Source organism: Theropithecus gelada, chromosome 20 (assembly GCF_003255815.1).
Source record: "Theropithecus gelada isolate Dixy chromosome 20, Tgel_1.0, whole genome shotgun sequence".
NCBI classification, from domain to species: domain Eukaryota; kingdom Metazoa; phylum Chordata; class Mammalia; order Primates; family Cercopithecidae; genus Theropithecus; species Theropithecus gelada.
This window is the reverse complement of record NC_037688.1, coordinates 60,914,812-60,927,456: the sequence shown is the minus strand read 5'-3', so window position 1 is coordinate 60,927,456 and position 12,645 is coordinate 60,914,812. Positions and strand designations below refer to the sequence as shown.

General features: G+C 50.4%; 1 protein-coding gene across 2 annotated transcripts in view; it reads right to left on the bottom strand.

Moving 5' to 3' along the window:
- Positions 1-5,594: 5,594 nt before the first annotated feature.
- The window catches only part of COG7 (component of oligomeric golgi complex 7), a 67,309-nt gene continuing 60,258 nt past the window's right edge, over positions 5,595-12,645 (bottom strand). Inside the window, exons 15-17 of one of the 2 annotated variants that reach the window (XM_025370887.1) lie at positions 10,618-10,732; positions 9,725-9,868; positions 5,595-6,190 (exon numbers count right to left, since the gene is read on the bottom strand). In XM_025370887.1, the coding sequence (XP_025226672.1) occupies positions 6,024-6,190; positions 9,725-9,868; positions 10,618-10,732 (426 nt within the window). In that variant the 3' untranslated portion in view covers positions 5,595-6,023. Of the gene's footprint in view, positions 6,191-7,222; positions 9,869-10,617; positions 10,733-12,645 lie in introns of those variants that run through there. The other variant, XM_025370886.1, reaches the window with a different exon arrangement.

Genomic DNA, 12,645 nt, shown 5'->3' with positions numbered 1-12,645 from the left:
AGTACACTGAGGCTTAAGAAGTGAAGTAAGGTACTCAAGGTTTGTAAGTGACAAAGCTGAGACCCCAGCCTCACCCTTTGGGCGCCAATGGTCATAACAATACCAGTCCCTTACAGGAGCCCAGAGCTTTCGTATCTATTCTCTCATTTGAAGGTAGGGGACATTATTATCTAGCCCGCGTGGCAGCTCTTCAGTCACATGTCAATTTGAACAGGTTTAAGCTACAAAGGGAATTCATTAGCTCTTGTAGGAAAAGGGTTTCAGGCACGGCTGTATGCAGGGGCTTGCCCAGATCTGGGGTTTCTTTCTTCTTTTTTCTGAGATGGAGTTTTGCTTTTGTTGCCCAGGCTGGCATGCAGTGGCGTGATCTCAGCTCACTGCAACCTCTGCGTCCTGGATTCAAGCGAGTCTCCTGCCTCAGCTTCCCGAGTAGCTGAGATTACAGCTGCCCACCACCATGCCTGGCTAATTTTTATGTTTTAGTAGAGACGGCATTTCACTATGTTGGCCAGGCTGGTCTCGAACTCCTGACTCCAGGTGATCCACCCACCTCGGCCTCCCAAAGTGCTAGGATTACAGGCATGAGCCACCATGCCTGGCCTAAGGTTTCTTTTTTTCTTGTTTTGAGACAGGGTCTCACTCTGTTGCCCAGGCCGTGGTGCAGTGGCACAATCACGGCTCACTGCAATCTGAACCTCCCGGGCTCAAGCAATGCTCCCACCTCAGCCTCCCTGAGTAGCTGGGACTACAGGCATGCACCACCACGCCCGGCTAATTTTTGTATTTTTTGGAGAGACAGGGTCTTCCCATGTAGTCCAGGCTGGTCTTGAACTCCTGGTTCACGCGATCCACCAGCCTCGGCCTCCCAAAGTGCTGAGATTACACGCATGAGCCACCACGCCTGGCCCTAGCAGGTGATTCTATGTTGCTGTCCTTCTTAGAAAGGTTTCCTCCATGTGCTGTTCTTTCTGAATATCTCTTTACACCTGCAGTTGCAGCCCTGTCCCCTCAGCACAGCAACTCCAGGGGGAAGAAGGCTCTTCCTGCACATTTTCCCAGCAATAGCCCCAGGAATGAGGCTCATTTGGACCCGCCCAGGGCCCATGATCATCCTGAACAGGCCACGGCAACAGGGAATGGATGGAGATACTGCCTGGCCGGCCCTGAGTGAATCTATGGAGGGCGGCCCTTTACAGACACCTGTGAGAGGTCCTGTTCAGAGACATCTTGGAGCTGCCTGTAGATTGTGAGGTCAGGACCAGGCTGAGGGTGAGCATCACCTTGCCATCCCTGCTCTCAGGGGGCTGTGAGGGCCAGGCCGTGGTGCAATGGCCTCATTGCTAAAAGTCATTCCCCTGTCCTCTGGATCTAGCGGAGAGAAATGCTGTCCTGCTCCTACTCTGAGATTCCTTTTTTACGGCTGGAAACTTAGGCTGCGGAGACCAAATTGCCCAGAAAACAGCATTCTGTAAATCCTAACTCTACCCCAAAAAGGAAGGTGGGTTACAGATGCCAGACGACTATGAAATTAACACTGTGGGCTGGGCGCAGTGGCCAATGCCTGTAATCCCAGTACTTTGGGAGGCTGAGGTGGGCGAATCACTAGGGGTCAGGAGTTCAAGACCAGTCTGGCCAACATGGTGAAATCCCATCTCTGCTAAAATACAAAAATTAGCCAGACATGGTGGCACATGCCTGTAATCCCAGCTGCTCGGGAGGCTGAGGCAGGGAATCGCTTGAACCTGGGAGGCAGAGGTTGCAGTGAGGTAAGATCACGCCACTGCACTCCAGCCTGGGCCACAAAGTGAGACTCTGTCTCCAAAAAAAAAGAAAGAAATTAACATTGTGTACATGTGGCCACCACCACTGCATTTCAGTGGCTCTTCAAATAACCCTGAGTTAGGTACCATTTTGAATCCCAGTTTCCAGATTAGGAAATGAGGCTCGAAGAGGTGAGGTGACTTTTCCAAGGTCACACAGCAGCTGGGAGGTGGCGAAGCGTTGAATCAAGCCCAAGCCTGTCCCACTTCACAGCCTAGTAGCTCTCATGAGCCCAGCACAAAGCTCACCACAAAGCTTCCACTTCCACTTTCGAGCAGCACGTGTCACCTTCCAGGTTTCTGGCTCTCGCTTCTTCGAGGCAATAGCCAGGCTCAAACCTGCCAGGAACAGCCTGTGATCCACCACATGAGAAACCAAAATATTTTTCTTCGTGTGGGTTTGAAGCAGATGCTGTCGGGGCCAGCCAAACTGGTTCTGAGGATGTGAGGATGGCATGTGTGGGAAGCCCTGTGAGGACAGAGCCGGTGGGACACGGGCCCTGGCAGCACAGTGGGGCTGGTTCAAGAGTGGCCTTGGAGGCTGGCCGCAGTGGCTTAACGCCTGTAACCCCAGCACTTTGGGAGGCCGAGGCAGGCAAGTCACCTGAGGTCAGGAGTTCAAGACCAGCCTAGCCAACACGATGAAATGCCGTCTCTACTAAAAATACAAAAATTAGCCAGAAATGGTGGCATGTGCCTGTAATCCCAGCTACTCGGGGGACTGAGGCACGAGAATCACTTGAACCCAGGAGGCGGAAGTTGCAGTGAGCTGACATCACCCCATTGCACTCCAGCCTGGGCGACAGAACAAGACTCCATCTCAAAAAAAAAAAAAAGAACGGCCTTGGGCATGGCAGGGTCGCTCCAGAGGGCTGGCCTGGGTGACCTGCCTGCCCGCTGGGATGACATGTCCTGCCATGTGCCCACCGTGTCCCATAGGAGGAAGGCTGCCTGGTAGCCAGGTACCATGGCACTGAACTCCGGCCCTGCCACGTGGTAGTTGAGTGGCTCTAGGAAAGTCCTTAAACCTCGCCATACTGCGGATAAGACCCCCTGCCTCCCAAGGCTAGAGTGAGGTCTGTTTATTTATTTATATATTGATTGACTGACACAGGGTCTAACTGTCACCCAGGCTGGAGGGCAGTGTTGAGATCATAGTTCATTGCAACCTCCAATTCCTGGGCTCTAGTGAGCCTCCTGTCTCACCCTCTTGAGTAGCTGGGACTACAGGTGCCCACCACCAAGCCCAGATAATTTTTAAAAATTTTTTGTAGAGATGAGTCTTGCTGTCACCCAGGCTGGAGTGTAGTGGTGCAATCTTGGCTCACTGTAGCGTCAAACTCCCAAGCACAAGCGATCCTCCCGCCTCAGCCTCCCAAGTAGCTGAAACCACAGGTGCACAACACCGCAGGCTGTTGATTTTTTTTTTTGTAGAGACAGGGTCTCACTATGTTGGCCAGACTGGTCTCAAACTCATGGCCCCAAGCGATCCTCCCGCCTCAGCCTCCCAAAGCTCTAGGATTACAGGCGTGAACCACCATGCCCAGTCTGTGGTGGGGTTTAAGTGAGACATCCCAGAGAGAGGCAGAGCTCAGCCCAGCCCCTGAGACCCAGGCAGGGCTCGATTCCAATGACAGCCCCTGTGACAGACACAACTGCCATCCCCTTTCTTTCTTGTTAACAGAAACCCAATCAAGGCAGGCAGTAAGCCCAGCTCAGGCTGTAAGTCCTGATTGGTCTAAGCCAGTGTTTCTCAACTGAAGGAAATTTCTGGAGACATTTTTGGCTTCACAACTAGGAAAATATTACTGGCACCTAGTGGGTCAGGAAAGGTAAATGGCCTGTACTGCACAGAACACCGTCAAACACACAGCTGTCCAGCCCAAAAAGCGTCCATAGCCAAGGCTGAGAAACGCTGGTGGAAGCCAGCCTGGGCTTTCCCGCCTCGTTCGTAGTGGGGACGCCCCATGACTGAGAAATGGCCAGTGAGGGCTAGGAGAAGGTTGGCCAGGGCTTCAGGGAAGCTGCCACTTGCCTGATAGAAGGGCCACAATTGCTGCTCTACCGTCTTTGCTCTCTTCTTCCCTGAACGCAGATGCAGCACCTGCAGTTGCAAGAGTCACCTTCCACGATGAGGCCTCCAGCACATGGGGCAAAGTTTCAAATCACAGAAAGGCTGGCCTTGGGCCTGACTCCAACCAGCCACTACATCAGTGCCTGTAGCCACCACCTTTTTTTTTTTTTTTTTTTTTTTTTTTTTTGAGATGGAGTCTTACTCTGTCACACAGGCTGCAGTGCTGTGGCATGATCTGGGTTCACTGCAACCTCCGCCTCCTAGGTTCAAGCAATTCTCCTGCCTCAGCCTCCCGAGTAGCTGGGATTGCAGGCACGCACCACCGTGCCCAGCTAATTTTTGTATTTTTAGTAGAGACAGGGTTTTGCCATGTTGGCCAGGCTGGTCTCCAACTCCTGACCTCAGGCGATCCGCCTGCCTCAGCCTCCCAAAGTGCTGGGATTATAGGCAAGAGCCACCGTGCCCAGCCACTTTTTACTTCTTGTTATCAAGAAAAATTAATTTCTGTTTAAGTTACTCAAATTATGTTATTCCATTACTTATAGCCAAATATAATCTTAACAGATAGATGCTATTAATGAAAAACGCTGAAGTTCATACACCATACATTTTAAAAAAGAAAAAATGTGGGCCAGGCACAGTGGCTCACGCCTGTAATCCTAGCACTTTGGAAGGCCAAGGCAGGAGAATCACTTGGGCCTAGGAGTTCGAGACCACCCTGGGCAACAAAGCAAGATCCCGTTCCTACAAAAAATGTTTTTAAAAATTAGCCAGCTATGGTGGTCCCCATCTGCGGTCCCAGCTACTTAACGGGCTAAGGCAGGGGAATCACTTGAGCCCAAGAGTTCGAGGCTGCAGTGAGCTTCAATCGTGCCACCGCACTCCAGCCTGGGTGACAGAGTGAAAACTTGTCTTAAAAAAAAAAAGGAAAAAAGTGAAAGCCAAATTCCTTACCATGGCTGATGAGCCCCCATATGATGTGGCCCCCAGTTTCTCCAGGGATACTGCTTTCCCCTTTCCTCCATGTAGCCCCTCCTCTCCTGCCCGAGTTGCCCTTGGACATGGCTCAGGGCCCAGTCTGCACCACTCCCTGGGCCTGAACGCGCCTCTTCCTTCACTCTCCGCCACATGGCTCTTACTCTATAAGACTATCTGATCAACGTCAATCAAGACTATTGGGCTGCCCACTTTATGCAGTGCCAGCTTCCACCCTGACACCCGCTTTTTCGCTAGCACTTACCTCCGAAATTATCCCTATTTACCTTCTCCCTCCCTCCCTCCCTCTCCCACTGAGCATAAGCTACAGGGGAGGACCCGTATCCCCAGACATCCCCAGCGCACACAGCACGGCAGGCATGTGGGAAGCACTAAAAAATGCATTGAAGAAGGAAAAGGCTGGGTGCGCTGGCTCACACCTGTAATCCCAGCACTTTGGGAGGCTGAGGCAGGCGGATCACTTAAGGTCAGGAGTTTGAGACCAGCCTGGCCAACACAGCAAAACCCTGTCTCTACTAAAAATACAAAAATTAGCCAGGCGTGGTGGCGGGTGCCTGTAATCTCAGCTACTCGGGAGGCTGAAGGGAGAGAATCACTTGAGCCCAGGAGGCAGAGGCTGCAGTGAGCCGAGATCACACCACTGCACTCCAGTCTGGGTGAAAGAGTGAGGGTGGGAAAAAAAAAGAAGGAAGGAAACAGTCTTCTTGCATTTCACAGTAGTTATTTATTCCATTTTCAAGGTCTGATCCTTTAAAAAATTATCTAAAAAGTCTTCTCTGATAAATAATACATCTTTAATTTACAACTCCTTTTTGATTATACAAATGAACCAAGGCCTTTTTTTTTTTTTTTTTTTTGAGACGGAGTCTCACTCTATCATTAATTTTTGTATTTTTAGTAGAGATGGGGTTTCACCATGTTGGTCAGGCTGGTCTCGAACTCCTGACCTCGTGATCCGCCTGCCTTGGCCTCCCAAAGTGCTGGGATTACAGGTGTGAGCCACTGCGCATGGCTGAATTACGTCTTTTTCAAGTAACTTTGCCCAAGATTGGGCAGAGTTTCTGAGCAAATCTGTGCTGGCGAGTCACAGAACAGCATCCCTGGCTCTCTTGGTGGTCGGGTGTGCAGTGGGGTCAGTAATTCACACTCCGCATGGTGGCCACGGTGGTGGCCAGGCGACGGGGCAGGCCTTTGCTGACCTGTCTATAGTCCTCAGGCCTGGTCTTCAGGAGTGTCACGATGTGCTGGAGGGTGCGGGACGGCTGCAGGCCCAGGGCGTCCATCACGTTGATCAGATAGTCTGTGGGGGCGGAGAGGAGAAAGACAGAGCTCCACAGACTCAGCACCAAGCACGAGAGAGCCCCACAAGGCCTCCGCTGAATACGAAACAGAGAAGCCGCCCTGCCAAGTCCCTAGATGCGGGGCGCCCACCCTGCCCTCAATAGGTAGTACCCTTTACTTGCCAGGTTCTTCCCACAGTGTCAGACTAGACTGTGAGCTTGGCTTGAGTCTAGGAACTCTAATAAAGAACTAACCAACATCACTCTCATCCACACCCGCACACACATATCCACACTCACATGCACACACACTCTCACATCCACACTCCCATGCACACACCCACCTTCAGCACCAGTCTGAAGGACCAGCTGACCTCACCCAAAGCTCTGTTCTGGGGACTCCTGGGTTCCCAGCCCTGGACCCCAATGTACCCACCGACCACTTGGGAAACCCAGAGGGTCAGGAGACACACGAGCTTGTCTGAGCAGCTACCAAAGACCTCCTGTCAGAACCCCGAAGTGAAGACAAGGACAGTGTCCAGGGTGGAACCCTGGTATAATGCAGGTTTCCACATTTCCCAGATGACCCTGAGGCCCTGGGGATACAGCCAGATACAGATTTCTGAGCCTACCCCCAGACTAGGTCAATGAGCATCCCAAGAGAGGATTCTAGGGTTCTGTCATTCTACAAAGTGACCCCAGTGGTTCTTTTTTTTTCTTTTTTTTTGAGACGGAGTCTCGCTCTGTCGCCCAGGCTGGAGTGCAGTGGCCGGATCTCAGCTCACTGCAAGCTCCGCCTCCTGGGTTTACGCCATTCTCCTGCCTCAGCCTCCCGAGTAGTTGGGACTACAGGCGCCCGCCACCACGCCTGGCTAGTTTTTTGTATTTTTTTTTTTTTAGTAGAGACAGGGTTTCACCATGTTAGCCAGGATGGTCTCGATCTCCTGACCTTGTGATCCACCCGTCTCGGCCTCCCAAAGTGCTGGGATTACAGGCTTGAGCCACCGCGCCCAGCCGACCCCAGTGGTTCTAAACACCAGGCAAGCTTGGGCGACACTGTCAGCATGGGGGAGCAAACCAGGTGCAGCCAGGTGTGACCTCAGAGAAGCCCTTCCACCTTCCTGAGTCTCTGCTTCCATCTGTCCACACAGTTACCACCCATCAGGCAGCATGGATAGGGCATGAAGCAGGAAACGAACATGAGAGCACCCGATGTGTCACAGGTGATCAGTAGATCAACGCTACCTTTCCCTCCATCCTGGGCAGTGCAACCCAACCCAAGGGAAGCCTTGCAAAGCCTTCTCCAGCTCCTCCCAGTTCATGCTTGGAAAGACTAGAAGACAGCACCACCCAGTACACCCCTGGCTACTCTCTTGTTTTTTTTTTTTTTCTTTTGCGAGACGGAGTTTCACTCTTGTTGCCCAGGCTGGAGTGCAACAGCGCGATCTCAGCTCACTGCAACCTCCGCCTCCCAGGTTCAAGCAATTCTCCTGCCTCAGCCTCCCGAGTAGATGGGATTACAGTCACCCACCACCATGCCCAGCTAATTTTTTGTATTTTTAGTAGAGACAGGGTTTCGCCATATTGGCCAGGCTGGTCTCAAACCTCTGACCTGACGTGCTTCACCTACCTCGGCCTCCCAAAGTGCTGGGATTACAGGCGTGAGCCACTGAGCCCGGCCCCCCTGTCTACTTTCTGATCTTGGGTTCATGTCTTCTCCTTGACTACAGTGGAGCTCCAGGCAAGGCCTCAACCTTCCCTGTGTCTTTTTTTAAAATTTTTTTTTTAACATTTTGTAGAGACAGGGTCTCACTATGTTGCCCAGGCTGGCCTCAAACTCCTAGGCTCAAGCAATCCTCCTGCCTCGGCCTCCCAAAGTGCTGGGTTTACAGGCACGAGCCATGGTGCCTGGCCCCCTGTGTTGTCTTTTTGAGGCCCAACTCAGGGCAGGGCAGGGCAGGAAGGAGGTGCCTACTCTGTCCTGGTTGACTCAGGAAGAGCTGCTTCCCAGCAAAGGTGCCGCCAGGCAGGTACCTACTCCTCTACAGGTTTATCCATAAAACCGTGAGCTTCACTTGCCTGTCAGCCAAGAGCTGCAAACAGCGGGCCCACAGTCTCCTAGGACACTTTTCTTTGGCCTACAGTGTTTTTTGTTCTGTTTGTGCTCACGCTTAATTTGAATGTCTTTTGGGTGTGCATGCTTTGCCACAGACCTCACCAACTCTATCGCCTTACACCCTGTCAGTTTCATATACTAGCCTTACCTTCCCTGCCCCTAACCTCACATCCTTACAGTGTGAGCTCAGTAAGCATGGGAGCTGCCTAAAGCTCTGTTGTCTCTATCTCCTAGAACTACGGCTGGCCCACAGATGCTGGAGCAATGCTGAATGAGTGAAGAAATGAATCTGCAGGGGAAGCTTAACAGGGAGGAATAACAAGAACAACTAAACTGAGGGCCAATCCCTAGATCTCACTCCACTCACTAGTTCCAGTTCTTCCCCTGCTGCTGCCTGTACTAACAGGGAACACCAACATGCAACTGAATTCTCTCATCTTTCTCTGATGGGAAGTAGCCAAAAGGCTGCCTATGCCTCTGGTAAGTGTGGAGAGCTGACTATGAAATGAGCAGGGGTCAGGAACTCAGGACAGCTGGATCCCAGGCCTGGCTCCATCACTAACAGCTCTGGGACCCGGAGAAAAGCACCTCCCTTCTAGTTCTTCTTCTGCAAAACAAGAGCCAGAAGCCGGTTGAGCCTGGCTCAGCCCTGTGGTCACTGAGGACGAAGCTCTGGCTGGGTCCCCAGGGAGCTGATCTTTCAGGCTTCTACCACCCACTCTCCTGACCACCCCAAGAGCTGTGTTATGCTAAAGAGCAGGCAAGGCAATGGAATGGTATCAAGAGACTGGGGAGATTCCCTGCCACCTGCCAGCAGTAGCCCCACGCTCAGAGCACACCTGGGCAGTGAGGCCCTCCAGTGAAGAGGGCAGGCAGGAGCAGAGGGGACACGCCCACTGACTTGGGAGGCAGGATGCTATCTGGATGGAGACCACAGAGTGACCCTGGCCACGTAGCCTTGTTATGCAACTGCCCTGGGCCTCTGTTCCCTATCGGTATGATGGAGAAGAGAGCACCCACCTCATAGGGGAGTTTGGAATTTCATAAGATGATGGGTGCGAGTGTTTGGTCCAGCGCCAGGCATGCCTGGTATGCAGCAAGAGCTCATTAAACACGGGTTGGGAATTATGGTACAAATGGAGCAGGCCAGGTGAGGCCAGGCTGCAGGACTTGCTGAAGCTTATCTCACTGAAGCTCCCCTCAATGGTTCTCAAGTCCTCTTTGAAAACACAGATGTCTGAGCTTCAACCCGGCCTTGCTAAGTCAGAATCTCTGGGGCGGGGCCTGCAGAATCTGAATTTGCAACCAGCTTCAGAGCCAAATCCACAGCTGAAGCTAAGGGGAGACTTGGGATGAGATTCCTGGAGGGCAAAGGAGAAACTGACAGATGCAGTGGGCAAGAGTTGTCCCTGCCACCGCCTGTCCCCTGAGGACCCACCAATGTCGGTGGCCAGCTGCTTGGCAGAGTGCGGGCTCAGCTCGGGGATCTGCAGGATCGCATCGCAGTAGGTCTGCATCGTGGCTCTGGCGATCGAGCCCAGCCAGTTGTCAGCCATGTTGTCCAGCTCGGGCAATTCATCCCCTGAAAAGAAAAGGAGGTCACCAAGGAAAACGCAGAACCTGCTGGGTGACCTGGCCTGCAGTGGCTGCTTGAATGCACCAAAGTGCCAGGAAGCTTCCAGTCTCAATGGGAAACACAGGAAACCGAGAACAGTTACATCTTAGGGCCAGGTGCAGTAGCTCATGCCTGTAATCCCAGCACTTTGGGAGGCTGAGGTGGGCGGATCATTTGAGGTCAGAAGTTTGAGACCAGCCTGGCCAACATGGCGAAACCCCGTCTCTGCTAAAAATATAAAACTTAGCCAGGCATGGTGGTGCGTGCCTGTAGTCCCAGCTACTCAGGAGGCTAAGGCAGGAGAATTGCTTGAACCCGGGAGGTGGAGGTTGCAGTGAGTCGAGATCGTGCCACAACACTCCAGCCTAGGTGACACAGCAAGACTCTGTCTTAATAATAATAATAATAATAATAATAATAATATAGAATATAAAGTTACACACAAAATACCATCTGCTTACAGAGCAGAGCCAGAGGGCACAAGCGAAAGTGGAAATACCAGTGTGTTCCACAGTGGGATGTGGTTATAGATTTTTTCAAGTTGTGATATTGTTAAAGATGCAGCATCTGTACAAAAAGTACAAGTTAGAAGGTTTAAAAAAAAAAAAAACAGGGCTTGGTGACAAATGAGCCCAAGGATAAGGTGTCATCTGGGGTTTCTACCCTGGAAACTGACAACTTGACTTGTAACATCGCCAGAAACCATCCCCACTCACCCTGCTCAGGAGGAAATGGCAGCTTTCCAGCGTGCAATGCCAACTCTAAGGCAGAGTCCTCCTGAGTCACAAATGGCTCAAGATTCAGGGGGAGGGACATGATGTACTGCCCGATCTGAAACAAAAGAATGTGCTATTAGCCTGACATTGATACATATGGGTTATTACTTTATGGGTATATTTGTGTAAAGGCAGAGAGACAAAATTGCTAGACCTCGGGTGATCCCAAGTCTGATCTTTCTAGTATGTGGTGATGCTTATTATGGCAGTACCCTAAAAAAGAATCACTGGTAGTTTGCATATAGATTATAGATTCATCCTTCTTTTTTTTTTTTTTTTTGAGACAGAGTCTCGCTCTATCTCCCGGGCTGGAGTGCCGTGGCCGGATCTCAGCTCACTGCAAGCTCTGCCTCCCAGGTTCACGCCATTCTCCTGCCTCAGCCACCCGAGTAGCTGGGACTACAGGCGCCACCACCTCGCCCGGCTAGTTTTTTTTTTTTTTTTTTTTTTTTTTTGTATTTTTTAGTAGAGACGGGGTTTCACCACGTTCGCCAGGATGGTCTCGATCTCCTGACCTCGTGATCCACCCGTCTCGGCCTCCCAAAGTGCTGGGATTACAGGCTTGAGCCACCGTGCCCAGCCAGATTCGTCCTTCTTATAATGGCCCCAATATTTTTGAAATGCATTCAACACAATCTCTATCTCAAATGAACTAATGGATATCAAAATGCTTTGTAAAATTTGAAGCACTCTATAAATATATTATTACCGTTCATAGGTGAAAAACCAATAAGATACTAGTGTCAGAAAGTGTGAGGCCAAGCAAGAATTCAAATCCTGTCTTCTGAGGCCAGACGCAGTGGCTCATGCCTGTAATCCCAGCACCTTGGGAGGCCGAGGTGGATGGATCACCTGAGGTCAGGAGTTCAAGACCAGCCTGGCCAACATGGTGAAGCCTTGTCCTACTAAAAGTACAAAAATTAGCCAGGCATGGTGGCAGGCGCCTGTAATCCCAGCTACTCGGGAGACTGAGGCAGGAAAATCACTCGAACTCGTCGGGGGCAGAGGTTGCAGTGAGCCGAGATAATGCCATTGCACTGCAGCCTGGGCAGACTCCATCTCAAAAAAAAAAAAAAAAAAAAAAAAAAAACCCCCCCTCAAAAAAAAAAAAAAAAAATCCTGTCTTCTGGATTTGGATCTGATTCTCTCCCTCCTAGATAATTTAACCAGAAGAAGAAAGGAATTCTGTTTGGAAAAAAAGCCATTTATAACTATAAATTAATTTGAACAAAAATCTATATTGTTTTCATAATATAAACTCTTGAAACTAAAGATAGACAAAACCCTGGCTGGTGGGGAATTGCAAAAGGTCATTTGCAATTGTCCTAAAAGACATTTAGGACATGCCCACAATTAGCAGTCTTGGTTATGTGTTTGTCAGATACCCATGTGATGCCAAGAGTGTATTTCAGACCACTATTTCCTATTTCTATTATCATTCATTGTTTTTATCATTCATTCATTCATTTGTTTCCTATTTCTATTATCATTCATTAAGGTTAAGTATACGTTTTGTTTCAAAATAAGGGGGCTGACTTTTCAGGTTTCAAAAAGATAATATATGTTTTTAAAAGGTCTTTGAGCCTGTTGTTGCTTTTTTTTTTTCCGGCTACATATTCATTCCATGACATTCCTGCCACTGATAATTAATTCTGTAAGCTAAAAGTCAGGGGACTATCGAAGCAAGATCTTCTCAGTCTGGCCTCACACATGTCTACGTAACAGCGGGCTCCTTTCAGGGTGTGGTGTCCAGAAGTTAACAGAGACTCAAAAATCTACCCAGCCCAGAGAACTACAGGATGATCATGCCCTTGTTTCCAAACATTCAATATGGTTTGGCTGTGTGAGTGTAAACATTCATGATTAGTTTGGTGTCCCTTTCTTTTTTTTTTTTTTTGAGACAGTTTTGTTCTTGTTGCCCAGGCTGCAGTGCAATGGTGCAATCTTGGCTCACTGCAACCTCCGCCT